Below are 26,575 nucleotides of genomic sequence, written 5' to 3' on the forward strand. Positions count from 1 at the left end.
CCAAAGGTCGCTCCGTAGAGGTTGATTTGGTTGAAGTATGTCGAAAGTTTCCACCACAACCGATCACTAGAGAGTATCAATATGGAATATCTTTCGGACTGGTAAATCATCGAGCTTGAATTGGTGGGCCTGGTGACCCACATTCTTCATTCTTATGGACGAGGTTGAAAGTCTATATCGGATCGGCTTGCACTAACAACTTTAATCCAAGCTTAACTGTGAATTGAAAATGAGGCTTTGTATGTCTTGATTTGTTCTCATTTCTAATAATCTAAAACACGTCTATGGTAATAGCTCTTATAGCTCCTAAATAAATGGTTCTAGACTTAAATATCAGATCCTGTAGACTATCGTTTGCTGTAAATTGTGTTCGAGACCACTTGCCGAAACTCTACACTTGGCTGCCATCTTCTGAATCACTGTGGCCTGAATTTATGCCTTCTAGAGCAAGGGGTTGGATTGAAAAATGTCCTGCTTGGACAAGAGCGTCTTGCCAGCCTTTGGAACCAGTTGCCATTATCCGTTTTGGGTTTGCCTCTGCTGAGAACCACCTCTCACGACGGGTGTTCGACTTACTCCCGCCTTCAAGAGCAGCACGACTTGCACGGGTGGTTCTCACCTTTTTATTTTTTGAGCTTTGAGACCTAAGCCCGCTCAATTCAAAGCGATAGCGTTCAAGGCGAAGATCGAAATCCATTATAGATCTGATATAAGGGGCCAAGTCTTGAGCTATTACCGCAACATCGTTTCCTGAGAACAGAGGCCCATGGCTAGCAGACACTGAATAGTTGGTTGGCATAATTGGCTCAAACGCACTGAAACTTGCACTAGAGAATCGAGGAGACTTGGAACGGGTCTGTCTCGATAAAACGCGAGTGGAAGTCAAGACTTCATGGTGCAAAGAGGAGTCGCGAGAGATAAGATGGCGTATTAATATCTGAGCAGTGGACCCGATACTAGCAGATAGACCTGTGTAATCAGGCTTACGGCTGGCATTTAATAATGGGAACCCTTCCTGATAGTTTGATTTTTGTTTTTCAGAAAGGTCTGGAATAGTAGGGTCAAGCTCGTCCTAAATGATCAATCAGTCAAGTAGAAAATTGGAGGAACAATTGCTGAGCTCACTTCATTCGCATCTAGTGACCAACTGTGGGCAAGCATATCAAGAGAGCTGCAACTGTCTGCCAAGATAGTTGCAATTTGCAACTCCTCGATTCGTGTGTCACACGAATCTTGTGTTGCGGGCACCGAGGAGTAATGCGGTCGGACACCTTCCATGTCGATTTCTAGCTGCCACCAATTCATACCTTCGAGTAAGAGCTCTGATTCTCTAGCCAAGCTGTTCTTGGTCATAGTGACATTGCGATTGAACCAACCTATAAAACGCGGGTACGTTTGCAAGCTTATTACTTTAAGTTTATCGCCATGAATATCCACATCCTTGCCAAGCGGCCATCGATCAAGGATCCAATCTATCCCAGATTTCTCACTCCCCACAGCCATCTGACACCAAAAATTGACTTCCATGATAGATTTCCGTAAATCTTGGTTGGAGCTTAGGTATAAATCGTTCACAGCTTTGCGTTCTAGCATATGACCTTCGCTTGCGGCAAGAACCAGAAGATAATCGGTAGCAATATCTGGATGTGGTTTTTGATACCGAAGAATGGCATGTAACGAGAGATTTTGAAGTGGAATAAGTTCTTCGTTGTTACATGTCATTATGACCGGGCGTTTGGATTGACTGATCAGAGCTAAGACGCCAACCCAGAATTGTTTGTCTTCTTCAAAAAGAACATCAACTTCCTCGAGTAGTATCAAAGATTGTTTCTGGTGTCGAGAGCTGTCTGTATCCATTTGTTTTTGAGTCTTTGGTGGCTTTTGAGTTATTTGTCCGGCTTTCTCATTCCGGGCCTGATCGTGTCGACTGTTCAATTTGATTGCAGGAGCGACTTTGAAAAAGGTATTCAGTTTGTTTTGGTTTGCATCGACTGGCGCGAACTGTGTTTGATGAATACCATCACTCGATTCGCCTTTCTCCTTATCTCCTTCTAGGCGAATCAAATGATTATGTGTCATATCACCAACACGCTCCACAATATCTTTTGCGCTTCGTCGGTTTCCACTATTGATTTCGAATACCTCAAAGTCGAGTTCCTTCGCAACTGCGTAGACCGAAGCCGACTTTCCACAGCCATTGGGGCCGCTAATCAACAGCGCATTCGTCATACGGCCGCTATCTCCTTTTTTGAATTTTCCCACAGAATCGCCAACTCGAACGACGGTGCGTTTGGACGAGACTGTAACATTTCCAGCTAGCTCATCGTCGTCTGAATCCAAAAGCTCGCTCATCTCCGAGGCCTCATCCTCGCTCGAAACAATGAAACCATCTAGTTTATCAGATGCCTTGCGTCGCTTCGTCTTCCGGCTAACCGACTGCTTTGCCTTCTTTTTCCCCGAACCAGGTTTACCAGTATCTACGGATGAAATGGTTAAATTTCTCAACCAATCACGAAGAAGGTGGGCTTCTGGGCCAGGCTGAAGAACTTCCTCAGCGCAGGTAGGGGCATACTTATAAGCCCATTGAAACGAGTCGTATTGGCCGGTATCAAATGCGGTCATGCTAGTTGCGACAGACTTGTAGAGTTTAGCAATAGAAGGATGGCTTCGTCCCTCTTCACCACAGTAACCAGATCCATGTTTCGGCTGCGATGCACCTTGCGATAGCTGAGTGTTCAAGGCTTTCTGAAGGGTCACCCCGCTAGCAACAGACCTTTTTGGTACTCGTAATGACGATTTCTCCGAATCTGTTGATGAGTCTTCAATTTCCTTCCATGTTAGGTGGAGCTCATTTAGGAGAATATTCTCAGAATCATGTATTTGCAAAATGGGCTCCTTGTTTTTCCTTCGGTCACGGACCGTAATTGGGGAAGCATTCGAAGGCTGATATTCAACTCCTCGAACATGAACGAGGTCTTTGGGTGGCCATACAGGAGCGATTGGCTCAGGAGCTTTAGGGAAAAGTGATCGAGAGAACTGACTCTGCCGGGGGGGTTGCTGTTGTGCTCGAGGTAACAGGTAATCTTGCTTAACCTCTGCTTTGACTGGCGCAGCTAAAGGCTCCTGCGGCACTTGGCTAACTGACTTCTTCAAGAAAAATGGATGTGTAGCTTTAGGGGGCGGCGGATTGGTAGTTGGGGCCGGTTTCGTCGTGGGGTTATATCTTTGCCTGCCAAATAATATGTCATCAACTTTCTTTGAAATCGTCTTATTTTGGCACTCGATCACAACAATTTTAGTCTTTCTCTTGTTCAAGTCCCCTTTCTGTTTACTTTTGGCTTCTATATTGACTTTCTCTTCGATCCGTTGAGGTGGTGGCGAGCTTAGCAATTTGCCGTTGGCATTCAGTTTCAATACCTTCCTTGGAGGGGACAGCAGTGATGTCAACTCATCTGCCTTGGCTGGCGAAGCATTATCATGACCGGCAGCGGTACCGTGAATTGAGGTTGTTAGAAGGAAATCGGTTTGGACAGCAGATGCTTCAATAGCCGCGGGAGTCGTTTTTAACCGCTTCCGTGGGTGTACATTTAAATCTTCTTCAGGACAGCCATCCTGAGGCGCTGCCCCAACTGGCACATATGCCGGGGGAATACTGGTGTATGAATTTCCTATTGAAGCACTTTCACTAGCCGTTGAATCCTGGCAGGGCTTCGGCACGGCTTCATGGCTCGGTGGGAGAGGAGAATTAGGTGGCTTAGCCGGCTTCGTATCTATGCATCCAAGTCTCATGTCAGGCTATTTCTGGACGATCAAGCAGATCGGTACGCCTCACTTTGTCCAAAAAAAGGGTGGAGCTTTTGTTGTTCTCCCTGGCCCATGACCCTATTCGCGACCGCAGAAGCCATAGACGTAATGCATACTCATTGAGTTTCAGCTCAGCAGACAAACGAGCCACCTCTCAAAGAACGAGGGTGACAGAAAAGCAATCGCTTTATGCAACTAATAATTGATCAAAACGGCCGAATAGTGTCATGAAATGCGGGTTTAAAGGAGTTTTAATATGGCTGCAGTGAAGTATTCTATCAAGATCAGACATTGATGAACGCGAGAAGGAAGGCGCGTTGAACGCGACGACCCCCACTCTTAACTACTCTAGTACAGATGATGGCCGTGCCATGCCCCTTTGGGCTAGCGCATCGGATGGATCTGGAGGCCGGCACAACGCTAATCCGTTGAATTTTTTGGAGACGCTCAGAAAAGAAAGAGTCTCTACATATCCCCCTCGTGAAGAACAGCATCTACTCGTCAAGCTATGGATCTTCCGCCGCCCTCGGTCCTGGCCCAATTGCCTCGTCCTCTCCAAGTGTCTACTGGGAAGACCCAGGTTGGCGAAGTTTTCAGTCTTGCGGATTCAAAGAAAAGAAAGCGGTACGAGGTTGCCGTGGCCGTTGATGGGGAAGGTCTCAATATATATAATGTAAGAATGGAACCTGGTATTTGGCATTCCGCATACTGCATATGTATTGACTAGTTCACCAGGTCCAATCCCCCAAACTTATCACCTCACACGCTGTTCCTCCCCAGTCTGTCTTTTCTTGTCGCCCATGTGCCCTACGCCGCAGGGTTAAGGAAAAGTCGGCGGTAAAACGACATATTTATTGCGCCGTCGAGCGTCCGCAGAAACAAATCAAGGGTTTCTTTGAAGAGACTGTGCCAGGCTCGACTGCTGCTCCGACTATCGCCACATCCTCATTTACCTTAAAGGATTCACCTAGTCCCACTACATTTGTAGGAATAATCCCTCGGGGTCAGAGTGAAGACAGTACCGATGAGTCTTTCGATCTCCTTAGTGTACACAGAAATGGACAGGTGCGGAGGTTTACGTCGGACTTGAACACGCAGTTATGGAAAATCCAACACCATGAAGTGGACAATGAAGTTTGGGCGGCTTTCCTTGTTGAATTTGACGATGCTAGGAAATCTCTGTTCAAAAAGAGACCCGATCTCGCTGCATTGGCTATGGGGGGTATATCTGTGTCGCCTATGAACGACCCGTCGGTGCTTTTATTAGTTTCGCATCCAGGCAGCAAGCAAGGCTCGGGCCCATTGGCTTTGAACGACGTCAAGGTCCACATTTTCTCTATACCAGCTAATTGCGACAAAACAGTTGGTAGTATCGATGACTACCAACGACTGCGCCACCTGCATACTGTGCAGCTGCCTGAGATTGACAATCTAGGAATTGAGCTCCAAGAACCACAATGGACTTTCCACTCTGGATCCGCAGGATTGAGTTTATCATTTCAGAAAGGATACATCAATTGTGATCTGTCTCAATATTCGCCCTCAGTCACGTCGAAGTTTGTTCTCAAAGATGAGAATTTCTCTTCGATTATGCGTATATCGCCATATTCTGTCATTGGAGCAGGAAACAGGCTCGTTGCCTTATACGACACGCACTATTCTTCAATTCAGCGCAGTATTTCTACCCGTGACTTGTCAACCAATAAATCATCCAAAGAGATTGATACGAAGGCCGCCATGACCTTTGTCGGGCATTTTGCCAAGTTAGGGATAGTTCTTGCTGTTAAGGGCAACGCACTTTTGGCCTTTGACCTCTCCTCCACTCATACGATACGTGGAACTTCGTTAAAACGTCAGCGAGACGGGCTGCTGATAGATGCGATTGGGCGGGGTGTTGGCTCGTCGGCGTCATGGAATGCTGCCGCACCAGCAAATTCGCTTGGTATAACGAGCAGCAAGGAGATTAATAAGTGGAATACCTTCGAACATGAACTCGACAAGACAATTAGAGCGACAGATGCAGCCGCATTTGACTCTGCAGTTGCATCTTATTTCGACGTTACCACGAAGAACTTATCATCCGTTACTCAGACCTCCGCAAACTCGGAAAAGATACTGTTCATTCTGTCTAAAATATTTACAGTGCAACAGCAAGATAAGGAAAATATCGGGGACAATTCGTCCACTCTGAAAGTCTCTCTATGGCCACAGAAAACATGTAAATGGTTGATAGAATTGGGACTGCTGAACATGGACCATATCGAGACTGCTGCTGGTCAAGCAAACAAACCACGCATTCTGCCCCCATTCCAAACCGGTGCCCTGGTGCAGGCTCTTGCAGAATTTGATCCGTCCATGAAAACTCTTACCCTCATACTCAAGGGCCCTGCTTCACTAAGTGCTGAAGACCTCACCCATGCTCTGAAGGTCTTCATTGATCTGGCTCGGGTAAGCTCAGCTGTTTTAGACCAGCCAGCAATGATGACTATAACGGGCACCGCCGACGTCGATATGGGGGTCGACGGGGACTCCTCTCATCACAAAACGGGCAATCAAACCGTAACAAAAGCCTCCACTACTGAGGCTTCTCTTCAAGATGCATTCATCGGGCTAAACCTAACATTGTCACAACTACACAGCTGCCCCATGAACCGCATCATCTCCGCGCTACGCTCGACACTTTCCAACACCGACACCCTCGCAATCGTGCACCATCTCCGCGTCTCCCTCGCTACAGGAGGCTACACCGCTCGATTCACCGAAAGCCCTCCATTCCCTCTGGAAGCCATCAAAGCCGCGCCTCCACTATCCCTAGATGCCATCGCCACGCTGATGAACGCCAGTGTAGATGCCATTGGACCATCTGGATGGATTTCCGCGGTCGAATTTGCCGGCGCCGCCGTGAACGAGCCTGAGATGACCTCCCACATGCAATCCGAAGTCTCAGCCGCTCTGGACGGTGTCGAAGAAGCAGCGTATATGAAGGGCGTGCTAGGCGAGTTTATTCGGTACGGCAATCAACCAGCCGCAAAAAGGTCTTCGAATTCACAAGCTCTAACAAAAGGAAACCGTACTGCTAACGCTGGTGTTAAACGTGAGTATGACGCGTATGGCAAACTATGGGAAACATACACCTTCCCCAAGGCCGGCGAGGAAGACGGTAGAATGCTACCGTTGTCGCTCAATGCATCGCAGTCCGGAATCAGCCGTACCAAAAGAGAGAAAATTACTGGAGCAGTCGAGCAGAGATCGGTCCGAGAGATGGCCTATCTTCAGCGACGAGCTGTTCCGGAGTACTCAGTTGTCAAGATACACCTGTAAATATGTTTTGGTTAGCGTTGCATTGAATGCGTGTTGGTTTGGTTTTCATGAAATAATCTGGATATCCACAACTATTGTGATAGTAAATTAAACTCTCTTTCAATTTTCGTCTACCTACGTGTGTACATGCAGCGAACATAAAAATACCCACGGTACTCACGATTTGTACCTAGCATTCGTTCCATGGTCCGACAATGCTTATTCATAGCAACGTATATTCATCACGAGCTAATGATTCCGAGGCGCCCGCCATAACAAGATATAGCTCATACAAGACGGCACAAAGAATAGGAGAGTCAAGTCAAAATTTGTACATATCAGATCACGGCATTGAAAAAAATCAAAATGTCAACAAAATACATCCACATATATTGACAAGAAACATGAAAGGCCAGGGGAGTCCATCCAGGAAGTTCATCCAGACTGAGCTCATCTGAAAAAATCTTTGATAAATTTGAAACCATGCCAACATTATCCGTCTATTGGTATCAGTCAGGGGTATCGCGGATTGACTTCATAAGAGTGAACGCAGGAAATTAGAAATAAAATTATTCAGCACCTTTTGAAATGCAGTCGTGGGTAAATAAAACGCTCATAAATGGTATCATCGTGTCATGACATCGACTCAGCTCGTAATAATGATCGAGTTTTCGGCGCGTTCCTTCATACGGGTTGCTTGCGTTTCCAAAGACCGAGCCATCAGCTTAGTAACTAAGATACCGTCAGTCAATATTTTCAACCATAACTTTCGTAAACTTACTGGGCCAAACAGCAGCTCGGTCAAGCAGGTAAGCTGTTGTCATAAGGATTTTACTTCCATAACCACCGTCGACTACGCTCGGCAAGCGTTGCAACGCATTTATGGACCCAGAACTATGGGCCTCATGCTGCATTTTGGCTTCGCTACTGCCAAGTATTTCTTTGATTTTGTCGATAAGCTTGCAGTCCTCATCCTCCAAAAGCATAATCCCTGGAACCTGGGCTAAATCTGCCTCATCACGACCTAGGACACCCAAATAAGGTCCAACGCGTTCCTGAACAGTTGTGATCCACTCTGAGAGTACTTGGGCGCAATCGAACGTGCACATAGCGCATTGGAGAGGTAGTTCACGGGACGACCACTCAGCAAACGTATTACCCAACCGGTCTGACATACATATGGAATCGGCGGCGTAAAATGCAGCCTTTCGCAAAAGTCGCTCCCGCTTTGACTGGCCAGGTCGATAAATCTGCGGCATTGTGGACATTGGCTGCTCCTGGGTTGGCGTGGTAGAAAGATGAAGATCACCCACCCCGAGATCAGCTACAGAGTCTCGGCGTATGATATCTCCATTCATGCCGTTGGGTTGATCCATTGTACCGTCGTCAGCATGCTGTATGATTTCCGCACCACGAGCTAGTTCATCCGACATGGCATTCCAGTCTCGTTGCCAAAAGGCCTCTTTAGAACGACCCAAGTTCACAAACAACCTAACGTATGCCAGATCCAGTAGAGGAATGCTGTCTGCCGACAACGGTCCTGCTCCGAATGGATTCGGTCGCTCTATACTATGCAAGGGGTTACTTGCCCAAGCAGCTTGCCACGACCTTAAAGCGGGTTCAATATGTGCGTGCATTGCATCAGTTTCCTGAGCAGTCCATTGGCGGCCCATGTGTCGCTGTCGTGTCTCCCAGATGTAATTGTGCATTGCATGAATTAGGACTAGGCAACCAAATGTACTAGGCTTTAAATCACTTTGAGGCAAGTCTTCAGCCCGATCTGTTGAACCAAAGGCATTACTTGATTGTGCTGTGAATTGTTCTCGCTGGCTCGCAGTGAGGAGTGAAGTCAAAGCCGATGAAAATGTCATTTCCTTCTTCGAAGTAGATGTGCCACCCATCTTTCTCCAAGCCTGCGGGGATTCAGCTGCCCAAAGATCCTCTTCACAAGGCAGATCGAGCCGGATTTCCGAATTTGTTAGAGCAGGTGCATGGTTATATGCAGATACTAGCAAGCTAGACAGGGTAAAGATGGCGTAGAGAGTCCGCTTCCGCTCCTCGACGATTTTCCAATCCAGCCAATCTCTCCGCTCTTTTGGCGGTGCTCGAGTCGTCTTTTGATCCGAGTGAGTGCTATCCGCATCATCAGATTTGCTTTGACGTAGATAGTCTTGCGGAAGTCGTTCTGGGTCAAGGTGATGCGTCAGCTCCGCCGCGCGCGCCAGGCTTACGAGAGCGGCACAATGAGTACTGGCGATGTCGGCCGAAGTTTTGTCTCCACAAGTATGCCCATAGACTACATTTAACAACATAGCTTGGACAAGCCAGAGGGGTGTATTATGAACGGGATTATCACGCCCAGAGTTCGACCGACTAAGTGCAGCGGACATGTCCGCCTTCCGTCTCTCTTCAAGGTACAATTGAATCATCTTCTTGGCAGATTCAAACAAGTCCTTGGATACGGCCATGTCGAATTCATATAGGGCCCCCATAGCTGCCATAGACAGCACAAGACAACCGCCACCACCGGCGACTCCGGTCGAGCTCAGGTTGAGATGTCCGCTCGCAGTACGCAGGCTATTGGTAAATTCGGGACTTTGAAAATCGAGAGTGGGGATGTGAAGAAAGGGAAGGTGAGGGTGGAAATAAGTGATGTAAGCCTGGATATATCGTTGAAGGTCGAACGTATTCGGTAAGAGATAAGTGCTATTCAGACCGTTTGAGCGAGAAGATACATCGCGATTATATTTTGTTCCGTTCGATGGTTGAGAGAATGACTGGCGCGGTACCCCTGCAGGTTGTGACAAGCTGGCTAGTAAAGTCTGTCGGTTTGAGTCTGTGACTGCGTCCGGCGATGTGGTAGATAAGGAATTTCGTAAGGGACTGCTGGCGAAAGGAACGTTGAAAGGATTAGGAGATTCTCCGTTGGCTACCATGGAAGATGAAAACATACTCTGCGAATGCCCTCCCAACATCGACTGGCTCATTGGAGTCACAGGTAGATTAGACGTAAAAGGGTCTGTGAAATGAACTGGGTTCATCAAAGACTTGGGTGACACGGTATCCGCCGTAGAGAACCCTAGCTCGTGCAGAGAGGGTGAAGAAAAGTCCATTGAGTAAGGGGCTGACTGCGCCGCAGGGAAGGGACTTTGCCAGCTACCAGAGGAAGCGATGTGAGCTTGGGCTTCTATCATGGGCTCGCTTGTTCTACTTTGCGACTCGGTACTCATGGCTGACGGCGAGGATTCCTCAATAGCTGAGTCGCTCATAGTGCCAATGGGCACCGTGGTGTCAAAGCCATTTACCCAGTCGAAATTGCCTTCGTCATCGAGGATTGGGTCGGGAATTGACACAAGTGGGTGGAAAGCTTGGTTGAAGGGAGATGTAGGAGCGTCGTGGCCAAACTGGGGGGAGCCGCCAAAATGAAGCTGGGCTGGATTGATAGTGCTGCCTCCGCCAAATACGTTATCTCCAAAGCCTAGATCAAAACTACCATATACAGGCGCCGTCCTCAATCCGCTTGCGATGTCCATAGGTAGGCCAGATGTTTCCAGTTTTGGGAGACTGTTTGAGGGGAGATGGGCCGCACTGTATCCACGAGTTTCAAAACCAGGGGCACCCGAGACTGAGCCCAGACTAGGATGATATACGTGTCCTGGTTGCACAGCGCGGGTTACATTAGCGTTGGCACCATTGATCATTCCCAAAGCGGCGTTATCAATATGGCTAATGGTATTGGCCCTCGGACGCATACTATTCGAGGCGTTTCCCGCATTGGAATTCTTCCTGACGCGGTTCGTCGGGGCACCTGCAGCTCCTGTGCTCTCTCTGCGCGCGTTGCGCGGACGAGATGGCGCGGCCGTCATATGTAACTTCTGCTGGTGCCGCAGGAGGAGATCCCGGCGCGCAAAGCAACGGGTGCATTCCGGGCATTCGAAAGGCTTCTCCTTGGTATGGGACCGTTCATGGCGTTTGAGATGTTCCAGACGAGCAAATGAGCGACCACATGTTGTACAGACGTGCGGGCGGGGCTTGTCTGTCTTGGGCGGAGGGCCAGTCGGCGCAGCTGGCTGTTTAGAATCGGCTGCTCGCAAGGACATATCTTAGAAACACTCAGCTCTACAAAGACGTGGAATGAAGGTGGCGACTTGGCGCTTACCTGTAACATCCCCGGGCATTTCCTGGATGGAAAGGAGATCGTCACCGTGAGCCATTACTGTAGGGTCTTGCGCCATCATCATATCTCCTCCTAGAAATCAATAGCTTTCGCAGGCTCGTGAGAATACAGTACTCCCGCCAGCAAGAAAGGCGAATTTAGGATAGAGCCTTCCGAGACAAGACGCAGCTTGGTCCAGAGCGATTTATATACAATGCGATTCTGACCCGAGGTGGTGGCACAAGACACTCGTACCGAGTGACCGCACAGCTTATGATAGAAGGAGAGACTGGTCAAGTCTGGTCAAAATTACCAGTAAGCATCGTGTGATGGTCTTGAGTATGGCAGAAGATATCTGGTAAGAGATAGAACGGGTTCGGAATAGGCCAGGGATTTTAATTCCCCCAGCAACTGACCTACCTGATCGTTTGTACTAAGAAGCGAGAAGATGATTCAAATTCGGTGATGAAACGAAGATGAGCTAAATTCACTGCAATCTTGGGGACTGCAGGTTCAATATGTTTCCAACGACTGCACTGAGGTGCCGAGCAACAGAATAATCCACGTCCACGGCGATGAACTTGGAGGAAGGCTCAGCAGGAAGCAGGCTGTTTTTGAGACAGCCGATGCGCCGGCTGCTGCTTGGTATTTCTGAGAGTGACGGTCAAGGTCGCGCGAAAGTATGCTGACCGGTGCCGATAGACATTCGTCGTCCGGCGAAACACACGGCGCCGATGTTCGTGGGGCTAAATAGAAACAGAGAAGCAGTAGGGAAGGGCCAATTATGCAAGTAACTCCCAGAGCTCGAATCGAACGGTACACACCGGCTGGAAAGGGAACTTGACAAGCGCAGGCGATGGCGAGATGGTTGAAGAAGAGTGGAAGGTAGAAGGTGTTGTCGAGCATAGCAGCAGCAGTAGCGGTAGCGCCTCGGAGAAAGCAAGCAGCAGCAAGAAGCAGGAGCGATGAGACAGGGCCGGCGCCAAGCCATTACCAGCGCCGTTACTTGGTTGCTCAATCAGAGTCACCGAGCGAGGCCCATAGTCTCATCGTGGGTGCAGGCTCACGGGCCACTAGCATCGCGCGCTGTTTCCGAGGTAGCCCCACCGCCCGCCGCTAGCGCCTGGTAGGGGCAGGAATCCACATCAGGGAGCCATCGATAGCCGGGGTAGCTCGTGACTAACTGGCTCCGCTAGACCTGAGATAGTCTAGCGAGCTCGCTAGCGCCCAGACAGACACGCTTTAGCGACATTGCATGCACCCACGTCCCATGCACCACGTCCCATGGGCCCATGGTCCACTGCGGGCCCAGGCCTATACTTCTATCCTATGGCGCAGCAATCCAGCGGATATGGAGGGACGTAAGCGAGTAGACTGGCTCAGCGTCCAGCACTGCTCCACTGTGCCGGTCCTGGCATCCACTCAGATAAGAGGCGCGCTCCACCAGCGGACGGGCCAACTGGCCACTGTACCTGCTTCGTGCCAGTTGCTAACCACTCTGGGGCGGCTACATGGGCCTCGTCTTACCTCAAGTTATTTCCATTGGCCAATCCAGCCACGCCAGTCAGTAGCAAACGACTTAGCCACCGCCAAGTCTAACTGAAAACAGACTCCGGCACTATGGTTTAGTTTCCCCACATGTGTCGAGTGGGCCAATGACCTGCAGCCCCAGCCTCGAATCACAGAGGCGAACGCTGCCGACCGGGCCGAGAGGATACATGGTGTAATGAGACAGTACGGGTACGGTACTCGGGCCCTGTACGCGGCAATGAAAAATGCATAACAATGGATGAGCAAACATTCAGAAAAATAGCAACAATAATAATGTCTCGTCTGACTGTAATTAAATTTGGAATTGAATAGTGCGGAAGTCTATTGCCAACCAAGCTCTTCCTAGCAAAGAAATGCTGTCAGCCCAACCACTGTCATGATCATGATCATCATTGGCTGGGTTGACATCAATGCTCCTGCATAATTTAGAGCTTCAGCATTTGCAGCCGCTAGGAGCAGTTAGAGCAGTGCGGTAGGAACGGCTTGGTTACGATGCATTCAATGCATTATTCTTGCGTTTACTCTGTGGCTTTCACCAAGGAAAAAAAAGGTCGAACTTTATCGGCCACATACTTTATGGTTTATCGGACAGCACCAGGGCCAGCCAGGCTGGGCCGGTTGGCAATAATAATGCTCTCAAGTCTAGTGATTTCAATTTCAATAACATTCATTATTCTTGCGTTGCGTGTTAGGCGTATGTGCTTTGATTCCAGGCTAGCTGCTCTCGGCACAATGCATGCGCCAATGCACACAAAAATTGGAGCAGGCTGAGCTGCTCAATAATAATCATCATCATAATAGATCCTGGCACACTACTGCTGCTGCTGCTACAGCACAGCCTAGTCTAGACTAAGTAGTAATAACAGTCCACAGTTATACAAGTCTGGAGCAATGTCCAATCAACGGCGGCTGGGCTTCTCCAGATCCGCCCGCCACCCCTGAGCGAATTCCCCAGAGTCCCAAATTCTAGAAACACAAGCATTGGCTCCGCTGCCTGCTATTTGCCAATCGCCATTTGCTGGCGACAAGTGGCTGCGGTCAGGTGCCTGTCCGCAGGTCCGAAACGCGGAATCCATTCCTAGCTGGGCCACCACTGATCGTTTCGGGGAGAAAAGGCGGCTCCTGTCCGATACTCCTATACCATGCCGTCTTTTTCGTTATCGTGTCCTGTGTTTCGGCAGAATACGAGTCTGGGCTGTCCATCATGATAATAAAATAGCATAGTCTGTGGGCACCACCAAGGAGCATCATCATTATTATTGTTATTCTTTCAGGCGATAACGCTTTCTTCCACGTCACCTGTTAACTGTGTGCCGGAAATACACGGAGAGAGCTCAACAAATTCCTCAGGCATCAGCCATCCTGCTTCCACCTTCCAGCTAATGGTGGTAAAGAGATCTACGAATACATGCTCCGTACGGCGGACAACGGTCCCTGCCCTACGCCATGACGAAGCATGGACTCAAAAAAAAATCCGGGGTCACGGATAAAAACGCGAAAGGTGTGAAAAAAAAAAAAACAAGTGTGGTCATGAGACTTTGTGCTGACCGTTGATTGAGTGGCTTTTTTGGCGCGGCATTTCCAGATACGGTTAAGGCCGTTCTCGTATTGTTCCCTTCGGTTGGTAAAGGGAAAATTATGACTCGTAGTTCCCGCGTCCGACCTTACTGGGCGGAATTGAACTTTGTTTTAAAATTACGCTGTAGTGATTTGCTACTTTAACAGCGCTTGCTGCATGGTGGTCATGGATTTGAAGAATTCATAAATTTGCCGTCATGGCTCTGTACGAGTTTGCTTGTTGCTGGAGTCGCAGACAACTGGCAAGGGTCCTGGCAAAACTATGGATCTCCGATGCGCTCTGACCGCAGTCGGGATCGCATATCGCTCCGTGGTTTTGTTGTCCGCGGTGTGCCCCGCCGCGTAGATACCATAGAACGTGTTATTATTAGTAGTAGTAGTAGTAGTAGTATCGTATCGCGTAACATTTGAACTGTTTGAGTGTAAACATTCTCCTGGCACATGATAGATTTCAATATAAAGGCGGGACACTCCGCAGCTACCATCACGATGCCGAACATCCAGCATCCGGAATTCTATCCGCCTTACGCTGAGTGACTATATTTGTATGAATCGGTATTTATTCATATCGATAACTATTGCCCATACTACTCCAACCAGGAAGTGTAGGAAATGGTCGATGACTCAATACAGAATAATATTATAAAGACAATACGCACTGACAGTTGAGCCAACACAGCGCAGGCTTACAGTACAGAGCACAGCAGTATATTCTGCGATGGGGAAACAAAATCGGAAGATCGCCGCACGGTCTCTGCGTCTGGCCCGAGCTTCTGCTCTAAGAACGCGCGCAGCCTGGTCTTGACTGATGCACTGTCCAAGGGCTTGCAGCCTTCCAACGCAGGCTGCGAGGCCAACGCGGTTGGAGATCAAGCAAGCCAATCAACCCGCGCCTTGACAGTCCTAGTCATGCCACCGGTGAGCAGGATTAACCGTCGATAAAAAGAAAAGAAAGCGGATGCAACTACGCCTCTCGGGGAGTTGGCCGGCCATTGCTGTTGCCGTTGAGTCACAGAGTCACAGCTCCAGGCCCTGACCTTATTATTAATGATCATCTGAGAAGACCATTGGGCCGGCGCTCTCGACGCCGGAAAGTGGTCTGCTGCTCGTGCTGGCCGTCGGCTTCCCAGTGACTAATAACAGTGAATCACTATACTTGAGGCTTGAGCATCCTCCTGCAAAACAAAGGTGACTGCGATGTCACAAGAACATTGGACTACGCCCTCTACCCATGTGTAAACGCCGCTGAGCAGTGCGTCCTGTATGCATGCATCCTAAATCACGCGGCGGGATCCATCGTTTACCTTGCCATGCAATCTACTTAATTAACAGTTGCATCCATGTATATAACATCAGCAAATGATAAAACTCCAATTAAGACCGTGACGTTCTTTAAGTTCATCCCATGCTCTTAGATGCTTTTACTTCTTAAATCAGTATTAAATCTGAGAGCCTACATGCATGGTAAATTTCTATTTCAATCTTTGCAGGGCTATCAATTGTCTGAGTTACAAACTCGGCAATTGAAATAGCAACCGCTCCCAATCAAATCCTAAGTGTTCAAACTTCATATCATGCCTGCTGCTATTCCGAGCATTTCCGTGTGTATGTACTGACTGTGGCAATATACTAACAGTGATTGACAAAAATAACTCGACTCTTGTTGATTGCTATCTTACATGGCTTGACTTAGTTCTGAAGATCTTAGCGCCTCCTCTAATATCAATGTCAGTGCCACTGCCACAGCAATGGACAGTAAATAATGTGGCAAAAATGAAATGATTCATTGCGACTGAGTAGGATATTGAATCTTGGATCCTACTTTGCATGCAAGTATGAGTTGTCATTGATTATGATGTCAGAGACATATGTACCCATGTATCATTGATTGGCAATAGCATCAGTTGATAGACTTATCAACGTGCTGGATGGTAGAATCTTGGTATTAATTTGGACAAGTGTATTAATTAATTCGATTCCTGTATTCTACATCAATAACATTATAATCAAACTTCCGATATTCTTCATATATATGCACCGAAGCACGTTGAGTTGCATTTAATGTGTGCCTCGTCTTGCTGCTTCTAGAGTACATACCCAAAAAGAGGCTCGGCTCGGGAAAATTAATAACAAATCTATAACTATCAAGCAGAATAATAAACAACAACACAAGCCCCTTTTTCGTCACTGCTGTACATACCAGCCACCGGGTAAACCGCGGTATAATCGTCAAGAGCCAATCAGATGCACATGCGGCGGGCAGATTGACGCCATCGCACTAAGATTTGGCCTGGGTGAAGTATACCCGAGGTCTCCAATCATCAATTTCCACTCCTTCCACTTTCCCAAACCGTCCATAAACATGTAATCATTAGCTCCAATTAATTCGGGCTTGGACGGGCGCTGTTTTGGTACCCTGCAGCTATGCAACTAGCTGACCTCACTAACCTCCTTAATACCTTGCAAGCAGCGAATCTCAGCGTCGTCGGATGTGACGGTGAATCTCCACAACGCTGGCACTCGCTCAACCAGACGGAATAGATTCGTGGCTAGCACATACCCAAGTAGGCAGTGCCACAGTCATGGCGCCCTGCACGTCATTTTCAGAGTACGTGTGTGTTAGTAGTAACTAGATTCTGGTCAGATCTTCTACCTGCTCTCGAGTCCTGTCTCAGAATTTCTCGGTTGTCGAGTCTGCACAATACGTATTACTTCGTACTTAGTGGGGAATCAAACCTTGAGAAATGGATTTCTCCATATTTGCGGCTGGGTATGTTTCCTGTTTGTATATAGTCTTGCCGCTGGGATTATCAGGGTCAGCAGATGCTAGAAATAAGTACTACCTGTCCAGGAAATACACATGTTACTACGTAGTATTTCTTGCCAAACAACCAGGTTTGAGTCAATGGGCGGATCTGGCCCATACAAGACTCCAAAGACTCTCATGAAATCGCATGTAAATTATTACATGTAGAGCCATGACTCAATTCGTGTCCAGTGCCTGTCAGAATTCGCAGCTCTGTTGTACCATTATCTCGCCACCCCAGGAGATTGGAGAAGAGTCGTTAGATTATTATCGAGGCTGTAGATACCCGGTCGGATGTTTATACAGTATGGTGGGATGTTGATAGCGATGTTGATAGCGATAAGACTTAACCTCGGCGCGCTGGGCACTGTTGTACCTTCCTGATGCAGTTTAATGTAGTTTAATTCACGTGACCTCGTGCTTGTGATTCGCTAGCTGCCATGATGTATGGCTTCTTGACAGATGACAAAATACCTCACAAGAACAACTCATTATATGCGCAACTATCTACAGACAGACATGGCATCGGGAATCTATGTAGAAATTTTGTTGACTAGTGCGGCGTTACAGCCTCGGCTTGACTCAGTGTATCGAAGGAAGTAGATCAAACACTGATGGTCTTGAAGACACTATAAATCGTTAGCAAAAAGGATGAAAAGGAAGAGAGAGATAAAGCTTACCCAAAGCCTCCAGCTCCAGTCGCCATCACCGTTCCTGGCATCTGGGCTTGCCAATGCAGCTCCTTGACAGAATCCATATAATGCACAAAAAGCAACTGGGGAGGAATCTCGCTCAGACCGGCATCGCGACTTTCTTCATCATCAAGTTCGACAGCAAGATCCCATAGAGTTATGGTGCTGTCCGCCGAGGCCACTGCAACAACACTGTCATCACTGGGATGCCATTCGATACTTGTAATAGGTTCCTTGTGGAAGTCAAACGATGCCACGGCTGAAGGTCTGGTTTGTGTTGTGCTGGGCTTCCAGTGTCGGAGATCCCAGACCCCCCATTGACCGGCATCATCACCAGTAGCCAAAAGATGGAATGTTTGATTGGACCAACTCATAACATTGATATCGGTGTTGGAAATCTTGACGTCGACCGCAGGTTTGCGAGACTTGGAGCGCACGTCCCAGACTTTAACCGATCCGTCACTACTAGCAGAAGCAAAAACATTCTTCTCATTCGGAGACCACTGCAGCTCCTCGATAGATGATGTATGGCCCACGAACGCTCTCGAATCTGTAACCCAGCCACCGCCTTCTGTCCTGGTAGTAACGTATATTAGACCGTCGTTATCACCTGTAAGCAATTTGCCCAGAGGCTGTAATGGCGACCAATCCAGTGCATAACCTTCTGATTTATGCATCCGAAGAGTGGAAATAGGTTTCGAGGCGGATGGAGGGATGATAGAGCCCGGAACATCGAAGCTTGTAAGATACGGTGTCACGTCGTGTATAACGACTTGTGAGTTTTCAAGCATAGTCGCCGTTATCGTCTGTGGTGGTTTTGTCAAGTCACCTGAAGAGTTAGGGGTCTGATGGGCTCTAATACGGTTTGTTGTCGACCCCAATGGTATCGTCTTGGACTCGAGAATTGGGTCCGATGAATCATCGTCCGAATCCGAGTCGCTCTCTGAATCGGCCTCGTTCTCTCGTTCCATGCGGCCGAGCCCAGAAAGTTTAAGAACCATCAACTCATTATCCTTTGTCCGTGGCCCTTCGGCTTGTGTACCAGTCACGGCATAAGCAGTGGCTGGGTAAGTTTTTCGGTTGTCTCCCAAATTATCACGAACGATATCAAACGAAAGGCAAGGCCACGGCATGCTGAGAGTATGTAGCATATCATATGTAGAAGGATCAGGTGCCAATGTCTCGCCAGGCGCCAATTTCGTCCTTCCTGGAATAAATGTTTCTTGATCCACGTCCATCTGATCTGAAAGGAAGGGGAAAATGAATTAGCCATCGCAATTCGCTAAATGCCCACATATTGTAAAAATGAAGATACCTCTTTCCTCTGCCTCTCGCTCTTCATCTGGACGCCCGTCAACACCAGCCTCTATGATTTCATCTTCGCTTTCGAACTCGTCTTCGAATTCATCTTCGAATTCTCCAATCTCGTCGGGCGGGGCTTCGGAGAGAGGGCGTTGGCCAGCTTTGAGAGCGGCGGATTCTTCTTCGGAGGCGTCCGCAGTTCGTTTGGACATGTTGTTAGGTTAATAAAAATAAATAGCGAGGATGAAAATGCGATTGCTGCCACTCATGGGTGTGTATGTGAGAGCAGTCGCGACAAAAAAAAAATACGTTCTCGATAGGGCTGCTGCTTGGACTTTTTTTGAAGGTCGCGGGGCACTAGGGCCGTATGCGGTATAGCGGCCTCGAATCGATCCGCCGGTCGAGATGCCCGCCGAAGCCTCACCTGGGACAGGACAGGAACGAGTGTCAACTGTCTGTCGAAGCCATTCTATCGAGGGGTCGCTATCTTCTCTGTCTTTCTTTCACACTGCCGCAGCTGTTCATCCCTACACAGTCTTTTGTACGAGGCGGCTGTCTCACATTCAACGGTGGATCAGACATCTCACCTGTGCCTAGTCATTCGAGAATCGCTCGAAGCTTCCCTCTGTGCGCAAGTATCCTACTGTTGCGACTCGATTCTGCCGCATTTCGACACATTACAAGTCTTGTTTTGCTCAGCAGAGATTAATCACTGCTCATCAATTTCTCCAGCAATCGTTCCTCGACCAGAAGCTTCCCGACCCTTGTTGGCACAATTGTAAAGACGGTCGAGTCGGCCAATAATATTCACGATGGAGCCAAATCCATCATCTGAGAATACCCCCTCTCTATCGCTCGACAGCGAAAACCACCAAGCCGAGGCCTCTCAACAAGTTCACCAGAATGACCAGGAGATGTCAGAATCTACGGATACCATTGTCCACGATCCACCCCACAGCGCCGGTTTCAATCCTGATGACCCGACCCATCCAGCCGCATATGCAAATGATTTCACGTCCTCACAGAACTACTCCCCTCCCGAAGATGAGCAGCAGCATTCGTCCCGCTTCAGTTCGCCGACAATGGCCTATCAACCACACCCACAGCAACCAGTTTCACGACCTAGTTCCGGTTTATCAAACAGAGATCGATATGGATACACATCTCAGCCGGATCAGAATCAAAAGCAACCCGCGCAACCTTCGAAGAATAGCGTCGTGATTAAGGTTGGGATGGTCGGGGACGCTCAGATAGGAAAAACAAGCTTGATGGTCAAATATGTGGAAGGAAGCTGGGATGAGGATTACATCCAAACCCTAGGTACGCACCGATTTTCCTTCTCATCTTTGCTGTCATTGCTGACTTTACATGCTTAGGTGTCAATTTCATGGAGAAAACGATCTCGATTCGCAACACAGAAATCACCTTTTCCATCTGGGACTTAGGTGGGCAACGCGAATTTGTCAATATGCTGCCTCTGGTCTGCAACGATGCGGTTGCTATTTTGTTTATGTTTGACCTCACACGAAAGAGCACATTGAACTCGATCAAGGAGTGGTACCGCCAGGGTCGTGGCTTCAATAAAACTGCGATTCCTTTTCTCATTGGTACAAAATACGATCATTTCGTGAACTTTCCTCGAGAAGACCAAGAGGAAATTTCCCTACAGGTACTATTCTGTTGATATATGGTCAATGGAGTTCCCTCACTAACTCTTCCGGACAGGCTAAACGATATGCTAAGGCTATGAGAGCAAGCTTGATATTCAGCAGCACCAGCCACTCTATAAATGTCCAGAAAGTATGCATTCTATACCTGCTTCGGAAATTGGCCTACTAACGAATAATAGATTTTCAAAATCGTTCTCAGCAAGGCCTTTGACCTCAAATGCACGATCCCAGAGATCGAAAACGTGGGCGAGCCATTGCTGCTGTACAAATCTGTGTAGCCACGCTAGCGTGGTTCAGTTACTTGTACATTAAGACGCATTGACGAAATACGCTGAATGGCTTCACGTAACTTGATGATTTATACTTTTTTAACCGCTTATTTAAATCTGACGCTCATGGCGTGGCGGATGCGAGATACTCTATTTCCAAGTCAGGCATTCTTTCACGAAGCTTTCTTTCGTCTAGAGAACCATGATTCCGTCCCGTCACCTGGGAGTATTTGTTCATGAGCGGGCACTCTGGGCTTTTTCCTATCTTGAAGCTGTTCTTATCTGGCGAAGCGGGGAGTGAAACTCGGCGATCATGTATAGGCAGGTGTTAGTCGAAATCAAATGTCCTTTAGATACAATTCAAATGCCGCGTGAGGGTGTATTTCCTAGTCCAAAGCGTCCGGCAAAGACGGGCAAGGGCGTGGGCTGTGCAACGCAAAGCCCAGTGCGGCTCTGCAACGTTATGCTTAAACGCCTCAGATTAGTAGGTACGCGATATTAATAGCAGCCCGCCGCCCCTCACGCCGCCCCGGACGCCGCCCGGGGCGCTGTCCCACTGCTCCGCCCGCCAACACGGGCTCGGCTTGTTGATTTGTTTTGCTGTCATGTCATGTCATGTCGATAGCTTCGGACAGAATTTTCGTTTGATTCACATCGCCTCGCTGCATTGCAGGCCCAGCCCGGACTAAGACCAACAACGTATCTGGCACTAACCAACCGACGCTTCACAGCCTTGCGCTGAAAAGCAACTTGTTGGCGACCCCCCGCACCGAAGCCGTGCCGTCTCGTTTCATCTGCTGTTACTCACCCTAGACAAATCGTTTCATCGCAGCAAAAACTTTCTTCCCTATCGACCGAATGTGCGAGCAGAGTCAACTTTGTCTAACCGATATATGAATGAAATAGCCTCGCTATCCGTTCTCGTCAATAGGATAACGCTGAGTGCCCATGGCGGAAGAGGAATCGCGGCCGCAGACCATCCAAGAGCGCATAGCTGCTCTTAACCAGTCTCATGTCGGACGAACACCAGGTGCAGCTCCTGCGCGACCTCCTGTACCACGATCCAAGTCCGTCAATAACCCCCCACATGAAGTGAACGGCTCGGTGGTTGGTAACAAACCTGCCCCCATCCGCCAGAATGGACTTCTACCACCTCCTGTCCCAGCAGTCGCGGCGCAGAGCACGGCGAAGACTAACGGCTCCAAACCACCGCCTCTCCCTGTACGCAGAAACTCCAACCAGCCTGCGCCGGCTCTACCACCCCGTCGACCCTCTGGGCTATCAGACCGACGACAGTCAAGCGAATCGGTAGCGTCGAATACTTCCTACAGCACGACATCTACAGCTGGAACTGCAAATACAACAGAGAGCAGGAGTCGAGCTCTTGCCCCGTCCTGGGGAGCGACCGAATTACCTCCACTTCCAGTCCGCGATAAAAGCACGACAAAGGTTCCCCAGCTTCCTCAGCGCCCTAAATTGTCGGCGGTCCCAGAGACTAGCAAAGTCACGGGAATAGTGAAGGCTAGCATACGACCTCCTCCTTCCTTACCCTCACGGAATCCTTCGAGTGAGTCAACTAATGGGAATGCATTGCCTCGGCTGCCTACGCGGCCGTCCGTGTCTGGGGAAAGACGATCGATTAGCTCTGAGCGCGATACGAGGGAAGAAGAGCCCTCTAGACCAGCGTCACGGAGAATCCCTCCTATTCCGTCTGCAGATGCTCTCAATAAGATCAAGCAGTCGTCATTCTCAACGCTCAGTAAGCATGTCGAAGTGGATGAGCCAGCTTCCAACACACCACCTCCTATCCCGTTGGCATCACGTCCCGACTTGTCAGCCATACAAGCTACAAAGCCTAAATTCAATGGAAATCAACATTCCTTGCCAACCCCGGCTGTTACTACGGTCTGTATGATATGCCGAGACTTTTCTGGCCCGGATAACCATGCTGCCCAGTTTCCTAGACAGTCTCTTCCTACTACTGACTTGGCTTGGCTCGCTACCCAACTCACTGCCCCTTTCCAATCATTAACAGACAAAGCAAGAGCTATATTTACGTGGCTTCATCACAATGTCAAATACGACGTCGACGCTTTTTTCAACAATCGCGTACAGCCATCAACACCCGCAAAGACACTTGCTACGGGTCTGGCAGTTTGCGAAGGCTACGCTGGTCTATTTTGTACATTGGCAATTCACGCAGGCTTAGAAGCTCTTGTCGTTAGTGGTCATGGGAAAGGTTTCGGGCACTCTCAGTTAGCACCGGGTGAACCCTTGCCACCATTCAAATCAACCCACGCATGGAATGTGGTCAAAATTGACGGAGGCAAATGGAAGCTAATTGACCCGTGTTGGGGTGCTGGGGCAGTGGCAGGGAAAGGCCAACCGTACATTCAAAAATTCAATTCCAGCCATTTTACCAAGTCAAACGACGAGTTTGGTCTCTCGCATTACCCGTCAGACAAGGACAAGTTCTACACTGACGACGGCCGCCCTGGTATGAGTTGGGAGGCGTATGTTCTCCAGGACCACAACAAGCCATTTGGACTAGAACAACCCACCGTTTTCACTACTGCGTACGAGGAGGGAATCAGCGATCGCTCATTCCTCCCAGCCTGCAAAGCCATCTCCATTCGGCAGCCAGGGCCGATGAGGTTTCAGTTTAGCCTGAAATGCGAACACTGGACGCTCACACACCATAGCAAGAAGACCGCGCCATACCTTTACCTGCTGCATATCCACGGCGTAGACGGGCGGCAGGATCAAAAGATTCCTTTGACCTACGTCCGCGGCACTGGGCCCAACGGCGGAGGCGACGTCTGGTATGTCGACATTTCGGATCCAATGACCCTCGGTGCACCTGGGCAAAAATTAGCGATTGCGTTTATTACAAGTCTCGGCGAGAGAAACGATTGCCGCGGTCTGTCTGCACAGGAGTATCAGTCGAAGGAGGGACGGACTGGTATGGCGTGGAATTATATCGCGCAGTGGGAACTTCTTGCATGAAATACTTGATACTTGATACCCCTTTAATATATACTTTTCTTGAGTCAGGATGCGGAACTAAAATATAAACAACTAATCCATTCTGAATTTGTTGATATTTGTGACTTGCACGTGTTTTCTGATTTAAAATCTATCCAATATGTCAGCACCTTATAGAACAGTTTTTATTAAATATATAATTATCAATTTAAAAATTTCAATAATGCCTACACATCCAGATGTTCAATTCGTCGGCGAGAATAAAATACATGTATATTCTTGCGACACTAGGCGTTTCGAGCGAACTAAATTTAGTTTCGATAGCGTCAACCTCCTTGCTACTTTAATATTTTAGTTGTAACCTGCATGATCGAAGCAAGGACGACAAAAATTGAAATCCATGAGAAGTTGTCAAGGAGAAAAGATACGTCACATTTCTCCTGAATGCAGGTGCAAACACAAATACAAAATCACAACAAGTTACAACAAACGGTTTACCGCCTTGTCCGACGTTGTACAAGCCCAGATTACAGCAACAACAATAATAATTGGTGCCTTATAAGGACTGAAAGTGGAGAAAGCTCAACAAAATGATGAGCGACTAGGGGAAGGCGGGATTTACAAGCCCTAACTCAAAATCAATCAATTCCAGCCGTGTTCACTACTATTAAAGCCAAACTAAGACATAATGTCCGACATCAGTGATAAATTGATAATTAATATTACCATGACTTATTGGCGGTCATATGTACTGGTAAAGACAGCAGGGACCTAGATAACAGGCTGCAATGCTACTTGACCACTTCCAAGAAAATCCGAATTTCGCAGTTATCCTTTCTCGACTTGACGTCATGTTAGTATTAGTAGTCTGTTATTGATGCATTTTAGGTGCAGCTGACGGCCCAAGCGCCACCAGGAAAGACAAGTCGCGTCAAAAGCCCGGAAGAAGTATCGTTAAAACCTATGAATGTTTACATGTTATTTGGCTGTGCGTGAATCACGCAGCTAGCCTCCGGTTTGGCGCAATCAATATTATTCTTGATTGGTTGTGCATAATGCCCGATTTTCAAATAGGAAAAGGCACTAAATAACAAGTTTGCGACAACAGGATAGGCTGCCCTTGTTAGTAGAAGTACGTAGTTGCGGCGTTGACATGTGCTGAAAGTTCCTAGGTTTTTAATATATTTACATTCTAAAAAGCTGTGTTAATCAGTCGTTGAATCATACGATCTGGCGTGTGTTGCTACCCCAAGAAGTCATAGTGCTGCTCGAAATCGCAAAATATTTGATGCTATATTGGCTTAGTTATAGTACCTCACATGACATCTTCCGTCTGGTGGGCGGTAAGTCTTGATACTTCGACACTCGGTACGACCAGTTGACGGCGCCTGAATTCTCCCCGCATCTAGATGCTGATGAGGGGTAAGTAGGTAGTCATTAGTACTTATACTAGGGACGAGTCTTAGAGTCTCAGACAGAGCCCCAGACTGTACTATCGGTTCATTGGATGGCGGGGTTGGTGCTGGAGCTGGCGCGTGATATGCGTAAGTGGTGGTTTTTTATCGTCGAAGCCCTTAATCACAGTAGACCGCGGCGCCCAAATTTCAGGTCCGTTTATTATGTCAGACGTATCCACAGTAGCCTATCACCATTCAGACTCACTAGTTATTTGTTTATTCTTGCCCTGTTTGTTAACTCCTTCGCCCGATGACATGCGAGGCCTCAAGAAGTGATTCTTTAGCCTCGACCGACGAGGATAATAGGGCATTACTTGTTCACCGACAATAACCATGGTAAGGCCTTGTCGAATCATGCTAACTGCATCAGCTGAATAGATCTCGGGAATGTCACACGCAGATTTGATTCGTCTTTCCGACTGGGCCGACTTGGGTAGATGGTTTCCTGTACATATGATCCGAAAGGATCAGACGAGGAAGAAACGGACAGGCGGTCACCGGTCTGCATCATTAATAAAAGCTTAGTCCCGTGGTTCGATATTATTTTGTTGTTAAGCGTAGAAGAGACTAGAATTGCTAGAGCGTAAAGGAGGCGCAGATCAGGTTTCCTTTTTTTTATAACTTCGCTCAGGAGACAGCAGTAGACGTCTTTGTGAATTGTAACGAGAAAAAAAAATTCCGATCCACATGTATCAGGTATCAAGTGACAAATCCCTGTATCCGACCAGCCGGGAACTCGCTGTAGCCGGGGAGGGGAGCCGCGACTCGGATATCTGTTGGATTTGAAAAAGAGGATAATTAATAGACGCTCTATTTTCCCGGATTGGAATCAAAAATAACGCGCAGGGTTGCTGGTCATCCTCACCGCTGGTGTCCGCTTAGTTGAGCAGCGTGATCTGATCTCGCTTTTCCCCCGCATTTTCTTTCTCACCTCATAAATTGGAGAGGTTTCTGGACAATCACTGCCCTTCTGGGGGCTTCTAACATGTGGTGATGTTAAGTCCA

At 48.2% G+C, this 26,575-nt stretch overlaps 6 protein-coding genes across 6 annotated transcripts; 3 read left to right on the forward strand and 3 right to left on the reverse strand.

Annotated features, from left to right (window-relative positions):
* Positions 1 to 391: 391 nt before the first annotated feature.
* BGW36DRAFT_353700 (uncharacterized protein) lies at positions 392 to 3,789 on the reverse strand (the record flags this gene model as incomplete). Its single annotated transcript, XM_046213457.1, has 2 exons — positions 392 to 1,072; positions 1,126 to 3,789. 2 exons carry the CDS (start codon positions 3,787 to 3,789, stop codon positions 392 to 394), a joined length of 3,345 nt encoding a protein of 1,114 aa, XP_046077913.1.
* A 523-nt stretch (positions 3,790 to 4,312) lies between these two features.
* Positions 4,313 to 7,125, forward strand: BGW36DRAFT_285663 (uncharacterized protein; the record flags this gene model as incomplete). The annotated part of the gene is made up of 2 exons (XM_046210339.1): positions 4,313 to 4,477; positions 4,540 to 7,125. 2 exons carry the CDS (start codon positions 4,313 to 4,315, stop codon positions 7,123 to 7,125), a joined length of 2,751 nt encoding a protein of 916 aa, XP_046077914.1.
* Positions 7,126 to 7,750: 625 nt separating this feature from the next.
* BGW36DRAFT_286743 (putative C2H2 transcription factor) lies at positions 7,751 to 11,204 on the reverse strand (the record flags this gene model as incomplete). The annotated part of the gene is made up of 2 exons (XM_046210442.1): positions 7,751 to 7,836; positions 7,886 to 11,204. 2 exons carry the CDS (start codon positions 11,202 to 11,204, stop codon positions 7,751 to 7,753), a joined length of 3,405 nt encoding a protein of 1,134 aa, XP_046077915.1.
* A 6,595-nt stretch (positions 11,205 to 17,799) lies between these two features.
* On the reverse strand, positions 17,800 to 19,401 carry BGW36DRAFT_353703 (WD40-repeat-containing domain protein; the record flags this gene model as incomplete). Its single annotated transcript, XM_046213458.1, has 3 exons — positions 17,800 to 17,824; positions 17,876 to 19,130; positions 19,203 to 19,401. 3 exons carry the CDS (start codon positions 19,399 to 19,401, stop codon positions 17,800 to 17,802), a joined length of 1,479 nt encoding a protein of 492 aa, XP_046077916.1.
* Positions 19,402 to 19,523: 122 nt separating this feature from the next.
* Positions 19,524 to 21,536, forward strand: BGW36DRAFT_367310 (putative GTP binding protein). Its single transcript, XM_046214843.1, has 4 exons — positions 19,524 to 20,509; positions 20,566 to 20,858; positions 20,915 to 20,989; positions 21,039 to 21,536. Exons 1-4 carry the CDS (start codon positions 20,002 to 20,004, stop codon positions 21,135 to 21,137), a joined length of 975 nt encoding a protein of 324 aa, XP_046077917.1. The 5' UTR covers positions 19,524 to 20,001; the 3' UTR covers positions 21,138 to 21,536.
* A 317-nt stretch (positions 21,537 to 21,853) lies between these two features.
* Positions 21,854 to 24,337, forward strand: BGW36DRAFT_11529 (uncharacterized protein). Its single transcript, XM_046209255.1, has one exon. The coding sequence runs from the start codon at positions 22,077 to 22,079 to the stop codon at positions 24,132 to 24,134; it is 2,058 nt and encodes a 685-aa protein (XP_046077918.1). The 5' UTR covers positions 21,854 to 22,076; the 3' UTR covers positions 24,135 to 24,337.
* Positions 24,338 to 26,575: the final 2,238 nt, after the last annotated feature.

Source organism: Talaromyces proteolyticus (assembly GCF_021365285.1).
Source record: "Talaromyces proteolyticus strain PMI_201 chromosome Unknown BGW36scaffold_1, whole genome shotgun sequence".
Taxonomy (NCBI): Eukaryota; Fungi; Ascomycota; class Eurotiomycetes; order Eurotiales; family Trichocomaceae; genus Talaromyces; species Talaromyces proteolyticus.